Source organism: Mastigoproctus giganteus, chromosome 11, assembly GCF_048544385.1.
Source record: "Mastigoproctus giganteus isolate SK-2022 chromosome 11, ASM4854438v1, whole genome shotgun sequence".
Lineage (NCBI taxonomy): Eukaryota > Metazoa > Arthropoda > Arachnida > Uropygi > Thelyphonidae > Mastigoproctus > Mastigoproctus giganteus.
In genome coordinates this window covers 7,265,304-7,292,916 of record NC_143585.1, presented here as the reverse complement: position 1 = coordinate 7,292,916, position 27,613 = coordinate 7,265,304, and the positions used below count along the sequence as shown (strand labels likewise).

General features: G+C 39.2%; 1 protein-coding gene across 3 annotated transcripts in view; it reads right to left on the bottom strand.

Moving 5' to 3' along the window:
- Window positions 1–27,613, bottom strand: part of LOC150077672 (adenylate cyclase type 3-like) — a 376,378-nt gene that overhangs the window by 82,903 nt on the left and 265,862 nt on the right. For all 3 annotated transcript variants that reach the window (XM_090384272.1, XM_090384271.1, XM_090384273.1), the window contains exon 15: window positions 25,521–25,602. In XM_090384272.1, the coding sequence (XP_090240398.1) occupies window positions 25,521–25,602 (82 nt within the window). The remainder of the gene's footprint in view (window positions 1–25,520; window positions 25,603–27,613) is intronic.

Sequence of the window (27,613 nt, the reverse complement as noted above, 5' to 3'; positions counted from 1 at the left end):
AACAAGCTTGATCTTTTTCTCACAAACAACCCTTCTAAGTACACGGTCGACGTGAGAGGTCCTTTAGCCACTTCAGATGACAACTTGGTGATTGTCTCTTCTCGAATTGAGCCTTCATCTCATGGCTATTCCCAACCTCGTGTTGTTTGGCATTACAAGAATGCAAAATGGGATAACCTACTAGATTTATTTTCTTCTTTTCCTCTGTCGGATTACTGTTTGAAAACTTCTGATGTCAAAGTTTGCTCAGATCGTGTCAGTGAAATTATTCTTGCAGGAATGGAATCCTTTATCCCACACTCCACTTTAAAATCTCGTCCTTTATCTAAACCTTGGTTTTCCAATAAATGTGCTAAGGCTGTTCAAGATAAGAATGTTGCATATCGTAATTGGCTTGTTTCTAATTCTTCAGTTTCATTTTCTGCCTACACCAAAGCTCGCAACAATTGTAAAGCAGCTATTAATCAGTCCAAAATAGAGTTTGAACAGGCTAAGAGTAGAAAACTTGCTTCTTGCCCTAATGGTAGCCGGGAATTCTCTCTCTTGCCAAAGCTATTGGCCGCAACTTTTGCCCATCTCTGCTCCCACCTCTGTTGTCACTTCAGCCAAGGATAAAGCTGACCTGCTTGTATCGCTTTTTTCTTCCAACTCATGTATTAACGATCTTCGTAAAACACCTCCTACCATTCCCAACACGCTCCATTCAATGCCTAATGTGGTCTTCCGTCAAAAGGACTTTGACGAATATTGATGCTAAGAAAGCTCCAGGTCCTGATGGTATTTCTCCAATTGTTCTCAAAACCTATGCTCCTGAACTTACTCCTCTATTCTTTGCCGCCTTTTTTCACTTTCTTATTCCAAAAGTGTTTTTCCATCTGCTTGTAAATGTGCTCATATCCATCCAGTTCCTAAAAATGGTGACAAACCCTCACATCCAATTATCGTTCCATTGCAATTACTTCTACTTTTTCTAAAGTAATGGAGAAATCAACTAACCGGCAACTCTTAAACTACCTAGAAACCTTCGTTCTGATAAACGATCGCCAGTATGGATTCCGTCAGTGTCGATCCACTGATGATATTCTGGCTTATGTTACCCATTTATGGACTAATTCAATGGAAAGGTTCGGTGAAACACAAGTAGTTGCTCTTGACATCTCAAAGGTTTTCGATCGTGTTTGGCATAAAGGTCTTCTAAACAAGTTTCCATTCTTTTGGTTTGCCAACTGTTTTTAGTAATTGGTTATCCAGTTTTCTCTCTGATCGCTCACTAAGGATGAGGGTAGATGGCTCTCTGTCTTCTAACTTCTCCACTAATGCCGCTGGCCCCCAGGGTTCAGTTCTTTCCCCCACTCTTTTCCACTTGTATATTAATGACCTTCTTCCATTGACTGCAAATCCTAACCATAGTTTTGCTGATGATAGCACATTGCATTCTACTTTCCATTTTGAAAAACCTTGCCCTGCTCAATCAGCTTCAACGTCTCGATTATCCGCTGCCGATTCCTTAAATGCCGATCTCCAGGCAATTCTTCAGTGGGGAAAAGACAACTTAGTTGATTTCAATCCTTCTAAAACTCGGTCTTGTCTTATTTCTCGCAAAAAAGAATTCTGCTACTCCTATGCTTACACTCCGATTTCTAGGCAAAATGATATATCTCTTTTGGGGATTACCCTGACTTCTAATCTCTCTTGGCACAAAAGCACATTAGAAATATTGCTTGCCCAGCATCTAAAAAACTTGGTTTTCTCTTTCGTTCTCGAAGTTTCTTTTCTTCCAAACAGCTGCTCACTCTGCATAAATCGCAAATCCGCCCTGCCATGGAATATTGTTCCCACATCTGGTGTGATACCCCCAAAACCTCTCTCAGGCTTCTTGATTCCATTCAGAAGATGGCAGTTAGGTTAATTAATGACTCATCTCTAATAGAGTCTCTCTACTCGCTGTCTCATAGACGTACTGTTTCTGCTGCATACCTCTTCTACAGATATTTCAATGGGCACTGTTCTTCTGAATTGGCTTCTATAATTCCCGCTCTCTCTTTCAAAACAGTTCGAATACGTGCAGCCACCCGCCAACATCCATTTACTGTCCAACTTCAGACTCACAGAACCAACTTTTCATCTTCCTCGTTTATTCATTCAACTGCCGTTTTCTGGAACAACCTTCCTTCATACGTATTTCCTGAAAATTACAGTCTACAGAAGGTCAAGTCCAATGTCAACAAATATCTTCTTTCGTCTTCTCAACCTCCAACCCAAAGACGGTACTAAGTACTATAGGTTCTAATACCTCTCGTGTTTGGGGTTTACATAATAAAAAAAAAAAAAAAAAAACTCGCTCAACATCGACATTGACCTATGGTCTATTGACAAGTCATATCAAGATGACATCTTGGTCTATCTTACTGTATGTAAAGGACAGGTGTGCAAGTGCCGGTCCTAGTATGCTGATGTCATTTTATGACATGCTTAATTTGTAGTTTTGCGTGTTTTAATTAGATTATTTTTTCTATTCTGATATTTTGTTTCCAATGGTTATTTTGTAGCTGAACTTTGTTTTTCTGCGCTTGGTCACTTGTATAGTTAATGTTTTGTAAGATTCCTCTGGTTATATGTGCATGGAATCATAAATGTGTCCGATTTAACTTATTAAAGATTATTATTATTATTATATCGCCAGTTCTGCCACCATGGGGGTTTAGAGAGTCGGGGAACCGGGAATTTTGGCTCAGCATGGTTGTTTAAATTAGTATTAGTATTAGTAATGGCCACATGGTGCAAGAAATATTGAGCAATTAGACTTTGGCTTATACAGCATAAGCCAAAGCCTTTGGCTTTGGCTTATGCTGTATCAGCCAAAGCTTATGCTGTATCAGCCAAAGCTTATGCTGTATCAGCCAAAGCTTATGCTGTACCAGCCAAAAAAAAAAAAAAAAAAAAAAAACCCCGAATAGAACAATGATAAAAAAATATAATAATAAATAAATATATAAATAATAATAATTAATAAAAGAAAAGGAAATTAAACCTATCATCCTATGTGCTTCCCTGACTGGAAACGTGTTTTTGTAAAGGGCGGCTCCTAGAACGTGAGTTCAACTCCGCCTCGTATCTCTGTGAAGAACAGTATCACTACAAATGGGCCAGTACTTTCCGGATAGTAGTTTCCCTGACTGGAAAGTACTATCCGGATGACCTTTGTATTTCCCCAAACTGTCAGCCTCTATCACCCATGCAGGCAACTTATTCCAATAATTTATAACTCGCTGGCTAAAATAAAACTTCCTGCAGTCCAATCTAAACATTTCTCCCCGTAACTTGAATTTATGTCCCCTAGTCCTAGCATCATTTATAATCTGAAAATTTCGTCCTCATTCATTTTACTGATGCCTCTCAGAGCATTAAACACCTCAAACAAATCTCCTCTAAGGTGTCTAGTTTCCAAACTCTGCAATTCACATATTCCAAGTCTTACTTCATAAGGACGTCCTTTTGCCGATTTCACCAGGCGAGTTTGCACACTTGAAAGTGTGCAAACTCGCCTGGTGAAATCGGTCGTCACACCCGTCTTTGTACACTTCCAAGAAGCTCGATGTCTTTCTTTAGGTGCGGTCTCCATACTTGAACACAGTATTCCAAGTGTGGTCTAACAAAAGTCTTATATAATGGGATTATCACGTCCCTATCTCTACTTGCAAAAGTTCGATAGATCATCGATAGGACACCATGGGCCTTCCTTGCAACCTGTTTACAATGCTCAGAGAACTTCATGTCTGACCGTATCGTAACACCCAAGTCCCTTTCCTCCAGTACTGGGTTTAGTTGAACTCCACCAAGTGAATAAGTTATTTTGGGATTACTGTTTCCCAGGTGTAATTGCGCGGGGGTACCCGTAATTTGTAGTTTCCCCACTGAGCTGATCGAATTAATTATTTCCTCTAGAACCGCATTTATTTGGGTTATATTCGGTAATATTCTTGTAGCCTTCCTTATAAACTCGTTTGGTCCTCAGCTTTACTAGTGTCTAAACAAAAAAAATATATATTTATTTTAGTACTCTTAGGTTGTATATTTGCATGGCAAGCATAGTAAAATACAAGATGTCTTTTACTGTATCCAGTTACACTGCATTTCACTTTATCATAGGTGTTTCAATCTCAAGGGGTGGAAATTACCTTCATAAAATGAACACATGCTTCTAACAACTCGATAGTGACGAAAACTGAGACCGACATAGTAAAGCTATACATTCCATGACAAAACACACAAAAATATAAATCGCACAATCTGGAAGGTCTCTCTACTAAAAGCAGCCGATACAGCAACAGGAAACAAGTTTTATTACACAACACAATTTTCTGCTTGTCACGCTATTTTATTTTATTATTTTTTTCCCCCCAGTCTTCTGATATTTCTCAATCAGAATATAGTCTAGCTCAACTGCAATCGAAAGTCTGCTTGCTATTTATGCAAACCATAAAATGACGCGTAGAAGCACTCAGCACGTCCATAGCGGTGAATATTTCATTGGTTATGGCTTTAATTGTTTCGCCCATTTACCGATTGCTGTGGCTTGCCTTTCTTTAATTAAATTACAGCAGATCACGTGTCAGGCTCAGGTGTAAGCTGGTATGCATCCCTCTAACCTACCATAATGTAACTAATGCACTTCCCCCCAACTTTGTTTCCATAGTTACAGAGAATAAAGGATTCCTCAGGAGTGTGTCAATGACACTGGTCATTAAACAAAATGCATTTTCTCTAGAAGGAGGTGGTAGAACTCATCATTAGAATCCATCGGTTCGTGTATAGTATTACCATCGAATGTACAATAAAGGGAAAGTGGACTATACCAAATAATGTAATGTAATGCAAAGGTCGGCGACATGGGTATCTCCTCTTCGGGAGGTTTATGATATATTGGTCTTGGTAATGTGTTTACTGTCGTGGCAGAACGTTGTATTTACAGTTAGAAAAATGAGAAATGGCTCTAATTTCGCCTGGTCTCTCCTAAGAGAGAAATTTATAGGCCTTCCTCAAGGAAAGAGTACTGCATTATATAAATTTTGAACTGCGCATTGACCGCGCTCTATCACCTATATCGCCAGCCTAGAGGGCAACCTCACCACCTCTCATCCAGTCGACGGGATTGCTGTTATCCATCACTTGCTGAAGTGGCCTGCGGAAATTCAATATTCGGTGAAATACTGAGGAAACCAAGACGCATTATAGTTTTGTATTAAAATTAAAATTTTCTAAAATTCCTTGGAATTTAACATATTTTTGGTGAGAGGATTTCATTGTTTTAAAACATTTTCGATGAAAACTTGACAGAAAGAACTACCTACACAGAGTAGGGATGGTGATGGTCAGCACGACCCCTTCCCAAGGAAAACAGCCTCACCAGGCTCGCTTTTTCCACCCGGTTTCCACTTTCTAAAACTTATGGTAATGGCCGGCCTCTCTACACGATGTCCGCCAGTCCCCCGCGGGGGACTCGGAATTTGTTCAGTAGGCTTGACGCTACTCTCCATGTTAAATATGAGGTGGGGCTTCCTTACCAGAAAAACATTTAAAATTCTGATATCCCAAAGAAAATGAGCTTTCTGTAAAACTTCAAAAGACACAGGATTTCCTGAAATCTTCTAAGAAAACGGCAGAAGGTGGCGGGTATGCATTTTTTTTTCTTTTTTTATTAATAAGATTCACAACAGGTAACCATTAACAGCGTATTTGAGAGCAGAACAATGAACACAATGATAACAATATAAAATCCAATAGGAAAATAAACATTCATATAGATTTAAACATCAAAATCATATGTACAAAAGAGGATTGCATTAAGGTAAGTTACGGGTAAAACAAATAATAATTAATTAGAGAATAGAAAAATCATAAAACAAATAATAATATTAAATTATTATTAGATGAGAGCTAGTCACTTTGCAATTTAAGAGAAGAGGCAAACTTGTGGATGGAGTTCGTCAGTAGTTAGGAATTGTCAATGAAGTCAATGAGAGAGTCATTTGCTGAATCTGTTTAGTGGACTGAACTTCATAAAGTTCGTGGTGGCAGAGTCAAGGCGAAACAATGTAAGGTTCCTGACTTGTCTACAAGGAGCATTGAAGTCGATTTTACTAAGGATATCCGATGCTTCATAAGTTCCAGTGATTACTTTGGCTAGAAAGGTGATGTCAGCAATAACTCTTCTAGTAACTCATAGAGGCCTCATATGAAAGTAATCACACAGCGATTCATAATACACTGAGTGATAAAATAGAGGATTTGTCATGCTTTTTCTGATGAAAAAAATCCTTATTTTCCTGATTTTTAAATACCCATCCTTGTAATTAAAAGAACACCCATCCTTGGAATTAAAAGAAAGCGTCCGAATTAAAAAAAAAAAAAATAATTAAAGTAAGTTAAGCGGTATACTTTGCAATCGCGAAGAAAACATTCAATGCAAATCGTATCTTTTTCTTTTAAAAAAAGTTTGATTTCTTACTTAATAACCTCTCATTTTCTTTTATTTTAATCTCTAGTAGTAGAGGCATGTGATTCAAGAAAGAAGGCTTATCTATCATCAGCCAAAATAAAAAATATATAAAAAATCACACATCCATTCCCTCTAAAAGTTAGTCCAGTTCCTCCTTGAAACTCTTTCAACTGCTTACTCACCTTTCTCCTCCATACATGCAGACATTTGCCCGAAGTCCTTTTATTAAATATATGTAATATTTATTAATTATATGTCAGTTTAGCTAGAAGAGATATAATTTACCGTGATATTAATTACCGATTTGAACAATTACTATTATAATTATCAGTATTAGTACTGGCAAAAATGATGCACCAAAAAAGATGGAAGTTTTCCCAACAATCAACTCACTGGCTGAGAGCAAATTTGCTCACATCAATCCTGCAACCATTCTTTCACAATTTGAATAGGCATGTGATGCAAGAAAGCAAGCTTATATAGCATCAACCATAAAAAAAAAATAAAAAAATCCGATTTCACCCATCCATCCACTCCAAATGTTTGTCTAGTTCTGCCTTGGACTAATTAAAGTTGTCGACCTCCTCCTCCTCTACGACAGATGGAAGTGTGTTCCAACTATCAACCACCTAAAGGAAAATTTCTGCACATCTATTCTACAGTTGTCTGGCGCCTCCGTGTAGCCAGACAACTGTAGAATAGATGTGGGAAGGAGCAGCAGTCGGTGCGTAGCACACGCTTCTTGATTAGACCGGAGTTCGAGCCCGTCACCACCAAATACGGAGAATGCGGATAGGTCAGGGAATGACCACCGCATATCCCGGAGAAATATGGCCTTAGTTGCTAATACTCCTAAAAACCAAATAACAAACAAACAAACAATCTACAGTTGTCTTTCCTCAATTTTAATTTGTTTCCTCATGGGAGTAATCTGAGCAAGACGAAGAATCCCATCGGCATTGAGCTTGCTCAAACCTTTCCAGGCCTTATACACCTCAATTAGATCACCTCGCACCTAGTCTCCAGATGCTGCAATTTGCAGAACTTCAGCCTTTAATGGTAACAGCAACCCGTTGTTCCACTCACCAATCTCATTGCCCTTCTCTGTACTCGTTCCAGCAGCTCTACATCCTTCCTAAAATGGGGCCTCCAGACCTGTACGCAGTACTCAAGGCGTGGTCTGACCACTGGCTTATACAAGGGAATAATCACCTCCTTAGCCCTGCTAGCAAAATTTCTGTATATAATTGACAACACATCCTGAGCTACTCTTGCAACTTGTCTGCACTGCTCAGAAAACTTCATATCTGACTGTACAATTATCCCGAGTCCCTTTCATTTTCCACTACCCTGAGTATAGATCCACCCAGTTGGTACATTACTCTGGGGTTACTGCTACCCATATGCATTACTTTACATTTATCAATGTTAAACTTCAGTTGTCACCTCTCAGCCCATCTGCTCAACTTTTCTAGACTCCGAACCGGGGGACACCACTGATAACATTAGTCCACGAAGAACAGTATCCATTGATTATCATTCCCTGTCTTCTCCCACTCAACCATCCTTTTATCCATTGTAGCAACTTACCCGCAGTGCGTAGCACACGCTTCTTGATTAGACCGGGGTTCGAGCCCGTGACCACCAAATACGGAGGATACGGAAAGGTCAGGGAATGACCACCGCATATCTCCGGAGCAATATGGCCTCAGTTGCTAACGCTCCTAAAAAAAAAAAATAATAATAACAGCAACTTACCCTTAATGCAATACTACTCCAGCGGCCTCCGTAGCCGAGTGGTCAAGAGCGGGAGTACAGTAGCTAGCACACGCTCTTTGAGTAGACCGGGATTCGAGCCCCTGACTGCTGAACACGGTCGATCTGCCAACCCGCACTGGACCAGCGTAGCAGATTATGGTAAATTTCTCTCAGCATGAATTGTTGAGGAGGCTTCCATCCTGCAGTGGGTTGATAATGGCTGCACTTTACTTTTTTTGTACTTTTACTCCAATTTGTACAGTAGTCTTCCGTGTGCAACAGTATCAAGTGTACAACTTCCACAACGAAACAATAAATCGATACTAATTGTCGCTTAGAAAGTAGAAACAATAGACTGAAACATTTCCTCATCCCATCCATGCCTCATATATTGACCACAAAAACAAAAGAATAAATAAATAAACCACGCTCACCATGCCGCCTCCAAGGTCGCAGCTGTTGGAAAGGCACAAAAGTCAAGGATTGCGGAGACATTACCTCTGAAAGCACTTAGGCATTTAATGCCTATGAAAGGCAAGGGTGGTTGAATTAAATCGCGCCTCCTATCTTCCTTTTATCAAAATTTCTCATTCATTCCTAATATAATATACAGTACCTACACATTAAAAATCAGTTGTCTCAGGGGAAAGGAAAACCAAATGAGAGAAATTAAATATTAATGAATAAGATGTTGTCGGGTAGGGTTGAACTTTGGAGGGCCATAAACCATTGTAATACCCATGATTTCCCCCAATCAATTTTCTCCCCCGTTGAGAACTCCTGGTTTACATGGATACTGGACGGCCTGGTCGTTCATCATCTTCCACATCCTTCAATAGATCTTTTATGTCATTCAAAGAGAAAAGCTCTTGACATAGCATCGTCCCCATAAACTTGATGTAAGAACTCATAACTTTCAGATGGTGTTTTCTTTAGTTTTGTTAAATATTTGAGGGCGATTATTTATTTGATTCTTTTGTCTGTCATTTTTCCGGCAAACTGCAAAAACACAAGGTAATTAAAACTTTTCTCACTGCAAAACGAATCAGTGTATTGGAACGTGACTTGGCACACAACTAGGGAATGGTTTATGGTCAACTTCTGTGCCTTTGTTTCATATGTGGAGCGTAATGTATATTGGCTGCGCGCACAGTCTCGTTATATATTAGCCAAAATATTTAATACCTCGTATTTGTAATTTTTTTTTCTTGCTTCTGAAGGAATTACAGTATAATTTTTGGCTAGGTTATCGGTTAGCTCCAAAACCTTTATGAAAATAAACGAACTACACGTCCCAACTTACTGGTTCTAGGCAGAAGCCGCACATCAACAAATATCATTTAATTCAAAAATTACATTCAACGATTTTAATGCGACCAGTCACTTTTTTTTTTTTTTTTTTTTGTATTTATAAGAAGCAGAATATGTGCAAAGTCTGATGGCAAAGATAAGTGTGGGCCTACCGTGAAAAGGTTCTCATGTTCTCTTTATGTGAGGTGTGCAGCGCTGCTATTAGTCGTAAAAGAAACGAAAGCCTACCATTAACTCAATCCCACCAACGAACAACCAATTAGCTAATTGTAGCCAGCTTTTGGTACTCTTCGTAATGTCTTTTTGGGGGATCCTTTGAGAGTATGTAGTAACTATTTATTACGCAACATGTGACGTTAAAAGCATCTGACGGACGCACGATCATCCCTCGCGTGTTTCGTTGCCACTGACAACAACCCACTAGGTAATTTGAAGTTGCTATGGTAACTATTAAAGTACAGTTCTACGATTGTCATCGCTTGCTTTGGTGCCAATATCTTAATTTAGTTAAGCCTACTTAAAGAATCGTAAGAACATATTCGTACGAGACCAGATTTGCTAAGAAAAGTCAGGGTAAAACCGATAATGGGTTTTGAGTTCGTGGGTTTTTTTGTAAAACAGGTTTGAAACCTGTTTTACAAAAAGGCGAAGACGACTTTGGCGCGGGTAAACCATGCGAGTAAACGCAAGCTGGACAATTTGGTAATTTATTGAAAATTTGAATGATTGCAAATCGGAATAATACCATAGCGCAGAAATCTCTATTTGGCGGAGATGAACTAACGTTCCAGGTGCCGCCCAAGACAAATAAATACATACATAGCGCAGAAATCTCCAAAGTGATACTTGATTAAGGCTCTCTTCGATTCTATTAAAACTATTACGAATTCTCCGTACCTATCACTGTTATTATAATTATAAAATAGACCTATCTACCTGACAAGACGCAGCCGGATAGAATATTTACTAAATATCCTCTTTTCCCAGAAGATAAGGCCAGATTGAAAATCAGCTGATTGAAAATCAGCCTAGATAAGGCCAGATTGAAATACACTTGTACCTACCTGATTTGACTTTATTGACTTGCACTTACCTGATTTGACTTTATTGAATTGCACTTACCTGATGATGTGAACTGGCTTCTCCTTTCATGGATTGGAGATTTTATTTTTGGTATCTTCCCATCCCCTTTACAGGCAGAAATTGTGGCCATTTGTATCTCCAAGAGACGGAACTTTAGCTGGTACCAGGATTTGGGTCTCCTGTGGTACGGTATTGCAAGTACCCTTCTTACACCGGGTTCCCCCCTGTAGGTGTGGGAATTTTTTTATTCTACTTATTTATTTATTTATTTAATTCTTTTTTTTATCCTATTGGTAATTTAAGTAATTTATTTTATTATTATTATTTATTATTTTTTTTATTCCGCTTTTTCACTCAGAGGCGGATCTTTTGCTGGTACTTGGAAGATTCCTGGCAGTCGAGTACTGGGTAAGGCGATGAATGAATGAATGAATAGGGTCACGGGCAACACAAGCGAAACTATTCGACACGAGAGGAACCAACAAGACCTCCTTTGAGTGAAACGCAAATCACCAAAGAGAGCGTAATGAAAGCAATCAACGATCTGCCCAATAAGGCCACTGTTGGACCAGATAAATTTCCAATATTTCCTTAAAATAAGTAGCCCATTTATAATAGATATATTACTACGCATGTATCAGGAAATCATCAAATCAGGAGCGTTCCTGCAAGCTTGGAAAACTTACATTGTAACTCCAAAGATTAAAAACCCAAAATTGGCTAAGGATTACAGACCAATTTCTGTTAGTTGTACCCTACAGAAGGTATTTGAAAAAGCACTGCTTCAGCCATAGATCACCACATTTGCACTCAGTAATTTCGGGAAGATCAACAATAACAAACTTACTGAAAACCCTTTTTCGCATGGCATGCAGAAAGCATTAAATGAGAAAAAAACGAGTTGATATTATTTCTTTGGATATCTCTGCGGCCTACGACATCTCAATTCCAGCGCTCATTGGGATTTTAATATAAGAGGAAATTTGTTAAACGTAATAAGCAGCCTGTTCGAACAAAGAAAACTTACTGTTAAGCACCAAAAGCTACAATCTTGCTTTACCCTCTCGCGAAGAGTGCCACAGAGGGGAGTTCATTCGGCTACCCTCTTAGAGGCTGTCCTGGAGCCGTTTCTTACTCGGTACTGCAATTTTATAATGTATGCTGACGATGTGAAATTCTTCATCGTGTCCAAAGACCACGAATCAGCAGAAGGAATTTGCCAGATGGCGAATAGCACAATCCGAGAATTTGAGAGCTATCTGGATTGAATTGGGCTCCGTATTAATGCACAGAAGTCTGCACAAATGACCATAACTTACAAGCAGAATAAAAATGACATTGTGAACGGGTCTAGTGTGGCAAAGTGTACTCTCACCTGGACCTGGGTCTTAAGTGGGATAACAGACCCACCTTTGCCCAACACTTCGCCCATATTAAGAAAAAAATATACGCTGCTTTATGGGCTACTAGACAAGAACTGATAGGAATTAGGATCCTCAGCTAGAGACCAAGTACATTTTAAAGTGTGTCCTGCCAATTCCAATGTACGCCTCTCAAATCTGGTCCTCAGCTCATGATTCACATTATAAGTCCATCCTTGGGATCGAGTACTGGTTCTTGCGATGGCTTAACAGAGTTGCTGGCCACCCTTTTACTATCTCAAGGGCCATTCTCTACTCAAACCTTAACATCATACCCTGGATGCAGCGGACAATTAACAGGAACATACACACTCTCACACCAATGCTCACAGGCAGAGTGGATGCGCCAGCCCTGGATAATATTCTACTAGATATATTACGTCAAATCACGTGCTACTGCTAGACGTTGCAGAGGAGTAAATGACCTTAGTAGCCTGCAAAGATTTTTCCCATCAAATGCAGCAAATATATTTAACTCTCATCACATAGATGCCGAAAAACTCTATGAGGATGCAACATACCGGAAAGAGATCTTCCAAAATTCTTATAGACTTACTGAAATATGAATCGGCTGCAAAGTGGCAACATACCAAAGAATTGTGAGTAAAAGTGAAGCTTTCTGCTTTAAGAACAATAATAATTTGGTAAGCTATTGACTGGTAAAATATACCTTCCCTAACAGTTGTGTAAACATACAGTAGACTCTCGATTTTCCAGGATAGATGGTTAAAAAAAAAAAAAAAAAAAAAAAAAATTCCCGGATAATCGATTTCCCTGTTAATAAAAATATACAGTAAGTCCCCGATAAACGTAAGAACTACATTTCAAGACTTCTTACGCAAGTCAAGTTTTACGTAACTCGGGAATGACTAATAAAATATTGCTACTACATTGGTGTGCAAAATTTAAGCACCAGTCAGGTTTTCACCTGTAGCTTCTCATAGGAGTGGCCTGGATATGGGAAAAGCATACTAAAGGAACCTCGTGAGGAACAGAAATGTTGAAGGAAACAACACCGACACAACAACGGAAACAAAACGGTAGAGAGGGACTTTATTCAAAAATGGCAACATAGCACTGGCTACCACGATACAGATGCATCACTGCCAAAGATGGAACAAAGGGAAGAAGTGATCCTCAGTAGGAGATATGGCCACCTCTAATGTCGATGCAGGCTTTGCACCGCCTGTCCATACTTGGAACAATGTTGTTGATAAGTTCTTACGGTAACGTCGTCCATTCCGTTGTCAGCGCCATCTTCAGCTGGTAAACATTTTCTTGTGGGGTGTGGACGTGTCTCTCCAGAGTGTCCCATATGTGTTCGATGGGATTTAGACCGTTGGAATGGGCAGGCCAATCCATACGAACAATGTCCTCACTTTTCAAAAGCATATCACAGCTGCAGTCGACGGGGTGTGGCGTTATCATCCATAAATACGAACTCGGGGCCAATCGCACCTCGGAACAGACGCACATGGAGAAGGATTACCTCAGTATAGTGAAGTGCACCGGTCACAGTACCGCCTTCCAGTATCTGGAGTTGTGTACGTCCATCCAAGATAACGCCTCTCCAGACGAGAACACCTCGACCGACATATCGATCCCTTTCAGTGATGTTTGTGGGGTAATACCGTGTGACAACCCCTCGCTAGATTAGCTGACGTCCAGAATCGCTGCTGAGACTAAATCTACTCTCATCAGTAAAGAGTACCTTAATTAAAGATTTTGTTGTTGTAACTTTTAGAAAGTTGTTGGTCCTTAAGTTTTGCAAACCAGTGTATATTCCTGGTATGCCAAAATTACAAAAACTACGTAATATCTTCAGAAGAATGAAGAAAACTAGTTATATATTTTTAATTAGTTCAATTAAAAACTTTATCTGGGGACAGCGGTGAAGTAGTCAGAGTGGCACATAAGAAAACATAAAAGGAAGAAAACACGCATGTTATTGTATTGTAAAAACTGTTATGTATTTGATAGCCCTGGTTATTACCATCGTAACAGTCAAAATTAAATTTTATGAAAAGAACTTCACAGGGTGAAAACTCACTGTTATTCCCCTCCCCCGGTTTCCGGTTTATTGGACTTTTCCGTTAGCGCAATCTATTATAAAGGGGCAGTAAAGTCGATCTTATTGCATTTGCGAGAATACCGATAGCTGGGATTGTGTTGGTTTTTACGTTACGGTATTATGGTGAAATGCGTTCCCATTCACTGAAATCTTCAGTCATATAAAATACTGTATATATATATATATATATATATATAAATAACGTAACGTAAGTCCTAAGTTACATAGGTCGGGGAATTACTGTATCGAAAAATGTTCAGCAACCTACGTAAAAAGTACGTAAAATGTTGGTTTAAAATTAGTTAAGTTTCAGCCTTAAATCGCCACAGAATTCTATTTCTAGCTTATTTCTTTGTTTTGTTAAAATGGAATTAATATGGCTGAAACCAGCTTCAACCACGTACGAGTTTGGAAATGCAAGCAAAAAGGAGAGTACAACTTCAGAAAGTTTTGGATATTTTTCTACAACATTTATATTCGTCCAAAAGTAACTTAAAGTCCAATATTTAAAAAGCGTCTTAGCTTCAAGATCAACTGACAATTCAATAAGTTCATCTTGTAAGTTACATTCGATATTTTCAATATCTGCAGAAAATGGCGTGATAATCCAAACTGGAATGTGTATGTTTTCAAAATATGCAAAGCGCAATTTAAAATCATCGCTCAAATTTTGAAGATGTTTTGTGTATATGTTTTGTGTTTTGTGTCTTCATGTTTTACTTCCAATTGCCATAGATTCGAAAAGTACTGAAAATCTTTTCGTAACAATGATGATTTAAATAAGGCTAATTCAGCTTGGAAGCCTAAAAGAATCGTCCGAGCTTGAATATACGTAACATCTTTACCTTGTAGAAGGGTCTGTGCGTCATTAAATAAGTCCGCCAAGTAGAAAATATGATTCTTATTTTTCTTCATTTCATCACTCAAAAACAAATTAACATCTGTAAAGAAACTCTAGGGTTGAGTCGAACAACTCAACAAATCTTTGTAGACTTGCACCTCTAGATAACCATCTTACTTCAGTATGCAAGAGTAATTGGTTTGATACTTCATCATTTTTTTTTCACAAAGTTTGGCAAACAATCGCGATTTAAGAGGATGAGCTCTAATTTGATTAATAGATTTAATGCACACTCTTAGAGTATCAGGTAGTTCGTCACTGAGAGTTTTTGCCACCAAATGGTTTCGGTGCATCACACAGTGAATAGTACGTACACTTTGAACTTTTTCTTTCATAAAGGCAGCGAAACCTCGATAACGGCCCACCATTGCAGGTGCGTCATCTGTGGCTACTGCTGTTATATTAGTAAATGGAACATCATACTTATTTAAATATTCCTCCAATCGCTGAAATACTGTCAATCCCGTTCCATCACTTTCAAGATATTTTGCAAATAAAAATTCGTCAATAATTTGAAGTTTGGTTTTACTATAATATCTTACATAAGCCATAAGAATAGAAGAACTATCGAATGTAGATTCATCAAGTTGGATGGAGAACTTACTATTTTTGAGTTCTGATACTACAGTTTTTCTACATCTTCAGACATTTCACCAATACGCCTTTTCACGGTATTCGCACTCAATGGTAAGCATTTTAAAACAGGGCCAGAATCTTTTTTCATTATGGTTTCAATTACTTCTTTGATTGCAGGTATAACAATGTCCTCTGCAATTGTATATGGTTTTCCTTTTTTTGCTATATTAAAAGAAATATTGTAGTTGGCTGTTAATCCTTGTTTATTGTCAGCTTCGGCAGATGCTTTCATAAATGATTTTATAGTTGCTCGATGTGTGTATTTCTCTTTCAGTTCTTTAAAAAAGTCAAGATCTTTATCTTTCTTATCGGGATGGAGTCTTTGAAGATGATCTTTCATTTTTGCTGGTTTCATTGCATCGTTACTAAAAGTTTTGTCACAAAGAAGACACATAGGCCTCGTTTCGTTTGTTAATGAAGCAATAAACTCAAGTTTCAAATATTCTAGCAAATATTGTCTGCATTTCTTTTTAGAATCTGAAGCCGCCATTGTGGTTACTGGGGTTGTAACAAAATAATTAAAATTGAAGTCAGTAAGCAAAAGTAATAAGTCTAAATAATATGCCTACTCACGTATTTCTTGGGATGTACAAAACTACCAGCTCTGCTCAACTCTTCAACATAGAGAAGTTTAGTTCGTGAATGAAAAACGATTGAATTATAATATGTATGTTGATGAATTTTAGAACCTTAACGCTCACTTGTATGTCGAAGTGCAAAAACGAGACTGGGATCGAATACGTGTAAGTACTGTATAAGTAAATAAGCAACCGCGCACGTGTTGCAATCTCGCTCCCACCGCGCCGACCGGGCGGGAACCACCGACATCCGTTTATTGGTAAATACGTCATTTTGGCCTACTTGATTGGCCTCCGTTACTATTTTCATGACCTTGATCCATCTTACAGGTCCTATTCATGTCATTCCCACGATTCACTCTTAATTGCGTTGTCATTCAGGATGGAGGTAATCCAAGTTAACCGAATTAAATATTGCCCGTACAATGATGTCTTATATTTTTTCTATCGATCCCCAATCGACCCCTAACAATGTTATATCGACCCCTGGGGGTCGATATCGACCACTTTGGCGACCACTGTCTTAGAGAGTCAGAACATAATGGTCAAACAGCAGAAAGGATGCACGCGGAGGAGCAACGGATGCCAGCAGCAATTAACCATAGATGTCACAGTTATGGAGCAAGACTACAATAAGTACCGCAACTTATACACGGCCTACATCGATTACCGCACGGCCTTCGACTCCGTACCTCACAGCTGGCTAATACAGACCCTGAAGATCTACAAGGTCAATCCGATAGTAACAAACTTCCTAGGAGCAACAATGGCGAAATGGAGTACCACCATTAAGGTCGAGAACATCACACCCAGGCCAATCCCCATCAGAAGAGGAATCTTTCAGGGAGATGCTCTGAGCCCACTGTGGTTCTGTCTAGCACTCAACCCGCTATCCACCATGCTTAACGGCAGCAAGTATGGACATAACCTCAAAGAAGGAGGAAAGAACTTGTACACCCTCATCCAAGTGATGTACATGGATGACATCAAGCTCTACGCGGCAACCGAGAAGCAACTCCAGCAACTACTCCAGATCACCGAAGAAATTAGCAATGATATTAGGATGTAATTTGGTATAGACAAATGCAAGATTCACGCACTGCATCAGGGAAAATTAGTCGGCCGAAACTACCAGCTGTTGACTGGTAAAGAGATCGAAGCTATGGCAGAAGGAGAGAGACCTACAAATATCTAGGGATGATGCAGGCTCAGAAATTAGAGCACAAGGAAATCAAGAAGTGCCTGAGCAAAAAATATCATCAGCGACTCAGAAGCTTGCTGAAAGCAAAATTGAACGGAGGGAACATAGTTAAAGCCATAATCACCTATCCAGCTCCAGTACTAACATACTCCTTTGAGGTCATAGATTGGATTAACACCGAGCTAGAGGATATAATGCGAAACACAAGGACAACGATGACCAAGAGCCGTCAACACCACCCGAAGTCAGCACTGGAGAGACTAACAATAACTCGAAAAGAGGGAGGAAGGGGTCTGATAGACCTGATAGAGCAACAGAAAACAGCGATAGTTAAACTGAAGGATTATTCGAATTACTTCGAAAACAACACAGCACAACTCCACCAAGCCATAAAGAAGATAGATAGGGGTGTACCCCACTCAACCTAAGCGAGGACTCCCCTTCCACCCAGACGGCACAAGAAACAAAGCTAGAAATATGGGCAAAGAAGAGACACTCCATGGCAGAGTGTCTCTTCTTTGTCCACTACAATGCCCTCCATCAAGATCAAATCGATAACACTGTTTCCAGTGCATGGCTCACAAGCGGGACGCTGTTCTCCAAGACTGGAGGATTCATGATGACCATCGAAGGCCAGGTAAACAACACCAGAAACTATAGAAACTACATCGCAAAGGAGCCTGGAATGTCAGACGACACATGTCGAATGCCACCTGGCCTCAGAAACGATCGAACACATCACAGTGGGGTGCAAGGTGATCATCCAGGCTGAGTACACTCATAGACACGACCAGGTAGCCAGGATAATACATCAGAAGCTAGCAAGAAATACCAGTTGACCAAAGAAAGTGTACCATACTATAAGTACGAACCCAGGCTGTACTAGGGACCACAACCCACAAGCTGTACTGGGACCGCGCCATAATAACGGATAAGATCATCCCGCACAACAGACCGGACATAATCCTTGTGGACAAGATGGAAAAGGCTACCTATCTGATTGACATAGCAGTGCCGAACACTAGCAATGTCCAGAAAACCCACAAGATAAAAATTAGGAAGTACATGAACCTGAGATATTAGATCAAGGAGATGTGGCATATGCAAGAAGTATGAATCATCCCAATCATCATGTCAACCACTGGTATGGTACCAAAGACTCTACATAGCAGCCTAGAAGCAATAGGTCTCCCAGAGAACACCTACAAAGAACTCCAGAATGTCACAATCCTGAACACCTGTAGGATAGTCAAAGGTTCCTCGACCAACAGTAACACCAGACATTACAACCACCCTGAGTACTTGGTAGCAGTACCCGTCACCGAGTGGAATCCCCTCAATCAGGTAGAAATAATAATAATAATAATAATACCCCTTCTTGGCGAAAGAACATCGGCACTGGACCTTGGATGATTGGAGACTGGTCTCTTGGGCCGATGAATCCCGTTTCCAGTTATTATGAGCGAAAGGGAGGGTGCGTATCTGGCGGAAACGGCACGAAGCTATGAACCCGTCATGTCAACAAGGAACTGTTCAGGCAGGTGGACGGTCGGTAATGGTCTGGTGCGTGTTCAACTGGCACACGTTTGGGCCTCTGGTATGTCTAGATGCGTCTATGAACGGTCAGAGTTACGTGTCCATCCTTGCAGACCATCTGCATCTCTTCATGGTCATCGTGCACCCACAGGACAATGAACTTTTCAGGCAGGATAACGCGCCTCCCCACACAGCCGTGATAACTAGAACATGGTTCGAAGAACATTCTGCAGATTTTACCACTATGGAATGGCCTCCTCGTTCACCGGACATGAAACCTGCGGAGCATCCTTGGGATGCTGTGGAAAGGTCCGTTCGAGCTTGGCTCCTTCACCCATGAATGCGACGGAATTATGGACAGCAGTGCAGCAAGCATGGATGGAAATACCTGCGGAACGCTTTCGTGAACTAGCGGATTCAATGCCTCGCCGTGACTGCCCTTATCCGGGCGAAAGGTGGCCCAACCCGTTACTAGTTAGGTATCCCATAATTTCTGTCCACTCAGTGTATATCATCACAGAGTAACGAGGCAGAGTTGAACTAACGTTTTGGACTCCCCTACATAAGACACAGCACATGTCCACATTGTGCAGAAAGTTCAGTTTTAATTAAAATGCGAATGTTAACTTATGAAATTTGTACACACAATACCTCTATTGTATTTACAAATGTATATTTGGGGAAAACTGAAAGGAAAGGCTTCGAGATAAGCGCCTACAGAGCTCTGTTCGATGAAGGAGCCCGTTGCAATCCTCTAGCTGTACAGGAATTCTCATAAAACAAAGGAAGTGCGCAGAGAAACCATTCGGCAAAATGATCGATTTTCCGAAGAAACTAAAAAAATCGTATCTTTGTACAAGACTAAACACACATTACAGTAGAAATTTAACAACAGCCTTTATCAGCTGCCCTATCATTACGCCATTTGTACCAGTATCTTTCGTGACTGAGTGCCCAAAAGATTAACTCTTTAATTGAAATCTAGTATAGTCTCTTTTTGCACGAACTACAGCCCGTACAGGTCGTAACATGCACGCCAAAAGGAGTCTCAGTCCATATATCCCAGATTTTTCCAGTTAGATTTAAATCTGAAGAATTAGGCGGTCAGGATAGAAGTTGGATATATTGGGAATGTTCCTCGAACCATTCAGATATAATTTTTGGACATTGGATAGTTGCACTGTCGACTTGAATCAATCGCAGTCCATGTTGGTCAGTTACGACAGAAAGATATTGGTCAGTTACGACAGAAAGAAATCCGTTGGTCAGTTACGACAGAAAGATATTCATTAGAGAGAAAATACGACCTTCCAACTTTGTGAGCGGATCCAGTCCATACCAACAAAACATATCTCTCACCATAATATCACCTGTAGCCGCTTCCTGATGGTCGCGAGACACTTTGAATGCATGGCTTCGTAAAGTTTGCGACAAACTTTCATCCTACCGTTGGTGCATAAAAGCGTAAATCGAGACTCGTCAGACCACATGATCTTTTTCCGCTGTTCCAGAGTCAGTTCAGTTTTATAGACGGCAACACTCCAATCAAATCTTTCGATTTTTTACAGAAAGTGACTTCGTATAGACCAACGGTGGGCAAATGAGGCTCTCAGAGCCGCATGCGGCTCTTCGTTGAGTTACGTGCGGCTCCCATTGAAAATTTAAATCCGTTTTTTTATTATTATTATTATTATTTCAGAACTTTTTTCACTGAATCTTGTTAAATTAACTAAGTAACTAATATTTTGTTATACTGATTTTATGTTGTGTTTATTTATTATTATTTTTTTTATGTCTAGATATTTTGCTATTTTTATTTTGATTATAAATAAAGCCGCGCGCATTTACACTGTTGGCGCCATCAGCGGACTTGTGCAACACTACACCGGGAGTGGGTAGAAAATGTGACCAAACCTCTCCCATAAGAGTTTCAATTTCAGACTTTGGAATTAAATTTATTTAAGTTTTTGATAACATGACCTCAGAAAATATCAAAAAACGAAAATACGAACAAGAAAATAGAATCTTTCAAGAAGAATGGGTAGAAAATTTTGCTTTTATTGACAATAATGTTAAGTCGTTGTGTCTTATTTGTAAAGTTACAATTGCAAACTACAAAGTAAGCAATTTATATCAACATTACGAAGTAAGTCATCCGCACTTTTCAACTCAATATAAACTCAATTCAAAACTGCGAACAGAGAAACTTAAGTCCTTGCAATCTGGTTTTTTGATAGCTTGAAATATTGCTCATGCCAAACGTCCATATGGAAAAGGAGAATTCATTAAAAGAAACTTGGAAGAAGTGGTTAAGGTTTGGATCCAGATAATACAAAACTGCATTGCGCAGGTTCCTATGTCACACCGTACAACTGAGCATCACATTAGTTCAATTAGTAAAAATGTTGAAAATAGTTTGATGTGGGATTTGAAAAATTGTACAGCATTTAGTTTAGCTCTCGACGAGTCTACAGAAATTCAGGATGATCCACAATTGGCCGTTTTTTTCCGCTATGTATCTGCTGACGTAAATGTGAAGGAAGAAATGTTAGACCTAGTAGCTCTTATCGAAACAACTCGCGGTATCGATGTTAGAAATGCGCTTGAGGAAGTAATGAACAGGTTTGAATTGACTTGTGATAAACTTGTAAGTGTTGCGAATGACGGAGCACCTGCAATGATAGTACGAAACCAAGGTCTCATTGGTCTTTTAAACAACGATCCTAAAATTCCACGTTTCTTACCTCTTCACTGCATAATTCACCGCTAGCATCTCATAGCGAAGTACTTCAAATACGAAAATGTGTGGAAGATTGTTTTACAGATTGTGAATTTAATTAGAACAAATGCCAAACAAAACACATTGCCAATTTAAGAACTTTTTAGAAGAGTTGCAAGTAAATGACGAAACAGATGAATTTGCCCAGTGATTTATCCCTATGGTGTGTTGTAAGATGGCTGTCAACTTACAATATTTTGAGATATTATTGAAGATGGATTTCCAATTTCTGAAATAATACTTGTTGAAAAAGCGGCTGGGGAATTGGCGTTATTAGAGATAAAAGAGGATCAGGCATTGCAAATGCAGCACAAATCTACTTCTATAATTGAATTTTGGAAACTCGTGCCAGAATCAAAATATCCTCATTTAAAGAAAGCTGCTTGCCATCTAATTTCAATTTTTGGTACAACATATTGCTGTGAATCTTTGTACTCCACAATGAAGTTTGTGAAATCGAAATATCATCCACAGTTGACCAATCATCACCTCACTGAATTGCTGCGAACGGCTTTAACAAATTTTGCGCCAAATTTCAAAGATTTGACCAAAGGTCTTCGTTAAATATGCATTTTTATTATATTTTATTTTTATTATTAAAATTTTGAAATAATTATTTTGTATTTTCTTTTTTTTAATTATATTTTCTTATATATGTATACTTTACATAGCACTTAAGACTTGTAGAATATATAATCATATTAATTAAATTAAATTTGAATATTTAATACTATGTAACTATGGTGTGGCTCTTTATAATATATGAAAAACCGGAATGCGGCTCTCATTGACCTCACGCGTGCCCACCCCTGGTATAGACCATCCCAGATTCTTAAACTCCCACCATATATTCGGTAGGAAATGGGTTTTTCTTTGCCGAAATTAAATTCTTCAGTCAAATGGTGCTTACTTGGCGTTCTATTCTGGCTGGCGCAGAATTCGCTTCCAGTTGGTGCGGTCTCGGTTTTCAATGACTCTCTGCCACATTTCTTCCTTTTCGAGCTTCATTCTATATTTTTCATCTTCCATTATTGTATAGTTTTGAGTTGGCTGCTTTCGACACACCAGTGATATCCTTCGTTTTCTTAGGTATGCCTCCTGCTAGATCTGCTTCAACAATAAAACCTTCCTGAAAATCGGAAACAGCGTCTGTCTTTCCCATGACCGGGGCGGCTAAGAATCCTTTAAGACAGGGTACAGTATTTATGTGATACCAAGGAACTTATGATTATGCCTTGATCACAAGTTCTTTAGAAAGCTGATAATTGCATACTGTACGTTTAATTATCTGTTGATGCCAACTGCAAACGGTTTCTAATTTTTTTGTCAGCGAGTGTATAATTTGTAAGTACAAGGGACACGAATTGACGCCTATGTAGCAATCAAAATCAGTTACCAGCAAAGACACCGCAATTATCATTCGCCCCAGGCACTAAAATCACTGCCTAATATCACTGCGAACTATGATTGATAAGTATCAAGATGACAGCAAACTGTAAGTTGTACTCCAAAAGCTATAGCGATCATTAAACTCTGTTTTCATTTCAGAATAACTGGAGATTAATAGACATTACTGATTCACTTTTTACAGTCTATTAATTTAAAAAGTAATCAATTGTAATTAATACAATGAAGTTCTCTGAGCAGTGTAGGCAGGCTGCTAGGACAATTCATGAGTTAATATAATCATCTCTCTGTCTCTGCTAAAAAATTCTAGCAGGGACCGAGAGGCGATTATCCCGTTGTATAAGGGGCAACATCTTGAGTATTGTGTAGAGGCCTGTTAGTCTCATTTCAAAAAGGACGTAGATCTGTTGGAATGGGTGCAGAGAAAAGCAATAAGATTAGTCAATGACACCAATGGATACTCTTATGTACCAAGAAAGACTTCAGGTCTGCAAATTGCGGCATCTGGAAGCTAAGGATTTGCAAGAAGAAGCGATGAAGGCATTTAAGGCTTTAAATGGATTGAGTAAGTTTAATGCTGATGCATTCTTAGTCTTTCTGGGACATCACACACGGGGGGGGGGGATTGAAGAAAGATGGCTGCAATATAGACGAGACGTGCGAAAATTTACTTTCGGCCAGAGAGAGAGAGGTTGATTGTTGGAACAAACCATCGTCTGGTGGAAGTGGGCAGTTTGAACAATAAGTTTTTGTTGGCTGATGTTCTATAAGCTTGCTTTGCTGCATCATTTGCCACTACCAATATTAGTCATCATCAACATAATCAGCCATTTTCAATCCACTGCAGGATTAAGGCCTCTCCAGTAACTTTCCAGTTCCTTCCGTTTGGTGCAATGACCATCCATTTACTACCCACGAACTCTCGAATTTCATCTGTTCATCTCCATTGTTGTCTTCCAGGTTTTCTTGTGTTTGCTGCCTAATCCATATGTTTCTCTTCTTATGTTCCTAATATAATTCGTTCCATTCTTCGCTATGTAGTTTTCAGCTTCTCTTCCATTCTTTTCGCGAGTACCCAAGTTTCACTTCCATAGTGGGGATTTCAGATAAATTGGGATATTTCTCCTCAGTATGTGACTATATTTCTTGAATGCTATCCATCCGAAATTTATTCTTCCCATGACTTCCAGCCATTTATCATTATTACAGCTAATGACTTGTCCAAGCTAAGTATATGAATCCACATTTTCAATTTCTGCTTCTTCAATGATTATATTCCTGTCTTTGGCATACTTTTTCATTATTACTTTTGCTTTAGCCGTATTCATCTTTAGTCTGAAATCCTTACTAACTCTGCATAACTAATTAAGATTTTCCTCTAATTCTTTGGGATCATGGTTTATGATCACAATGTCATCTGCAAATCGTAAATGGTTTAGGTACTCTGCATTCACATTGACTCCTTTCTGTGACTAGTCCAATCTTCTGAAAGCTTCCTCAAGAGCAGCAGTAAACAAATTCGGAGATAGTGTCTCTTGTCGAACTCCTTTCTCAATTTTAAATTTGCTACTCTCTTTCTTTAGCCTTAACTAATACTAGTAATAGTTATTAATTATACAACTTACGCCCGACAGTATTTAGCAATATAAAGAAATTTAAAGGAATTTAAAAATCAAAAGGAAAATAAATGTCTAAAAGTTTAATAAAAATAGTTGCCCGAAGGGTTATTTATTTATTTATTATTTTTTTACTATATTAATGGAATATTTAGAAGTAGAAGATGATTAGGAAATAAGCCAGGTAGAAAAATGTTTCACAAATATCCTTTTAACGTTTCGTTTGATTTTTACTTTCAGTTCATTACTCAAATATTGATCAAAACAAATGAGTGAAAAAAATGCCTAAAACACAAACCAAAGTATATAGAAATTTCGATAAATCTCTCTTTCTTTCCTTCGAACCAGTCCATCCTGGCACTTGTGGTTAATTAAGAGAATTCTTGAGAGGCTTCTGAAGCCTCTGATATGAAGGTATCGTAAGCGTGGCAACTAATATATCAATCGTGGAACGCTGGTCTGTAGCTGGACTATGTTTCAATATCTGTTGCTATGGTAACGACCACTTTGTTTGTGTTGTGCTGAAGAGAATGCAGCTACGAACCTTACACTGACAGCCGTCAAATCCTTTGCTTGCTTAGACACTAAATTACCAAAAGTCAGTGAACACCACGAGAGGTTTATCAAAAAGCCTCAATGAACGAAAATTTAATACCTAAATGATCCCAAACACCAAGGGTTATCACTTCATACAGAATTTTGAGCAGAAAAACTGCGACTTACCTGCCGGTCGATGATGACTAGAACGACTCCGACAATGATGACGATGACAGTTAAGGTGATGTCGTGAGGAAGATTCCTGTCGCTGCGGAAGGAAAAGAAAACTAAATTAAATAGATGTTTTTGTGAGCGTTCATTTGGCACAACTTTCCTCAATATAAGTCTTACTAAAACAAAATCAGATGTATTTCTTAGGCGCACTAGCAACTTGCGCCATATTGGACCGTATATAATATGTTCGTAAATTGCGTGTGTTCTGTGGTCGATTTGCTGTTTACTGGAGGAAAACCCGAGTTTGGAGGAAAACTATGCTGCCCTCGCATGAGACCAACTAATTCAGCCACGTTGTGAAAACCCATAAAAATTCCTCACATCATTGAGGGGATTCGAATTTCTATTTTCCACCCAGTGTGGAGAGGATGGTGATTATACCAACTGTACTGCCCACGAGGGCACAAAATCAGTTAAACAAATTTTAGCAATAAAAAACACGGTACCTAACCTGAAGTGGAAACATGGCTGCATCTGCCTCCAGGAGTCGGAAAAAAATATAAAAAGAAGGGTTCTTTTATACTATCAGAATTTGATTATGGATATAGGAGGGGCATCAAAAAAGTTCGTGCCCTGACCTAGATAAAACATAAGTTGTCCACATATTCAGTAACTAACATGTGAAATTTCATTCCCGTAGGTGATCGTACACCAGAGGTGGAGCTAGGAATCTGAGGGAGGATACTACGGTTGACAAAGTGGAGTATCGAGTAGTGATCAAGTTCCTGCATTTGCAGGGCAAGAAAGCTCAGGAAATTGACGAAGAAATAAAAGCTGTGTATGGACAGAATTGGCCATCCTATGGCACTGTAAAAAAGTGGAAATAGGAGTTCCAGTGTGGTCATACAAGTGTCTTTGGCGAGCCAAGAGAAGGAAGGCCATCAACATCCACAGACAGTTAGACGGTTGCAAGGGTGCTGAGTGACAGATGTGTCACAATTCATTTCATCGCAAATGCGGTGGGAATTAGTTATGGGTCTGCCCACAGCATTTTGCATGATCATCTGCACATGTCTAAGGTCTTCGCACGATTGGTTCCAAAATTGCTGACGTCTTTTCAGAAGCCGTTGCCACTACCACCACCACCACCACCAACTTTGTTGCCCAGTGCAGCTTCGCACTACTGCAGCACCCACCCTATTCTCCTGATCTAGTACCGTCAGAGTACTTCTTATTTCGAGAAACCATGCGTGGACGCCGCTTTGAATCGTCTCAGGAAGTCATCAATGAAGTGGAATCGTGGTTTCAGGCATAAAGTGCGGACTTCTATGATCGAGGCATTAAACTGATCCATAGATGGGAGAAATGTGTTACTATACATGGAGAGTACATAGAAAAGGATTAAAGTTCCTGCGAAGTTTCACCTTTCTAGGGCTATAAAAAGTTCGTACCCTAGGTAAGAGTACGAACTTTTTGATAACCCCTCGTATTAAAGAAACACGACAAAAGTTTCAAGGAGTAAAGTACATCAGAATTATATACAAAATTTTCGTCTAATTTACTCATTAAAAATAAAAAGCTAGATACAAGATTTTCGAAGATATGGTCACATGGCATCAGTACGGCGTATGATCCCCTCCAACGGCTAAACAACCTGACAGCGGTGAACCATGCTCGATATAAGAGTGCCTATAAGATTCTGCAACAACAAATCCCATTCTTCCACCAGCGCAGACTTCACCAAGTGACCGAAGAATTGGCTATCGGCACGCAATGCGACGCCGAAGGTGGTTCCACACATGTTCTATGGGATTTAAGTGTGTGATTGTGCTGGCCACGGAAGTCGTTGGATAGTTATAGTTTCAAGATATTCCTCCACCACTTGAGATCATTGTGTTTTGGTGCAAAAACTGAGAGTCGGAACAAGAGGACTCAGTTGAAGAAAAGAACCCACTGAAGCCTTACGGAAGGAGTGCAGACGATTACAGTCTCTAGATAAAACCTAAAATTTCAGAAAGCGTTCCCAGAGGGTTATTGATGTCATTAAAGTCCAGAGAGAGTATACTTGATTTTAAAAATTTCTTTTATAATCAGAAGATATTTTT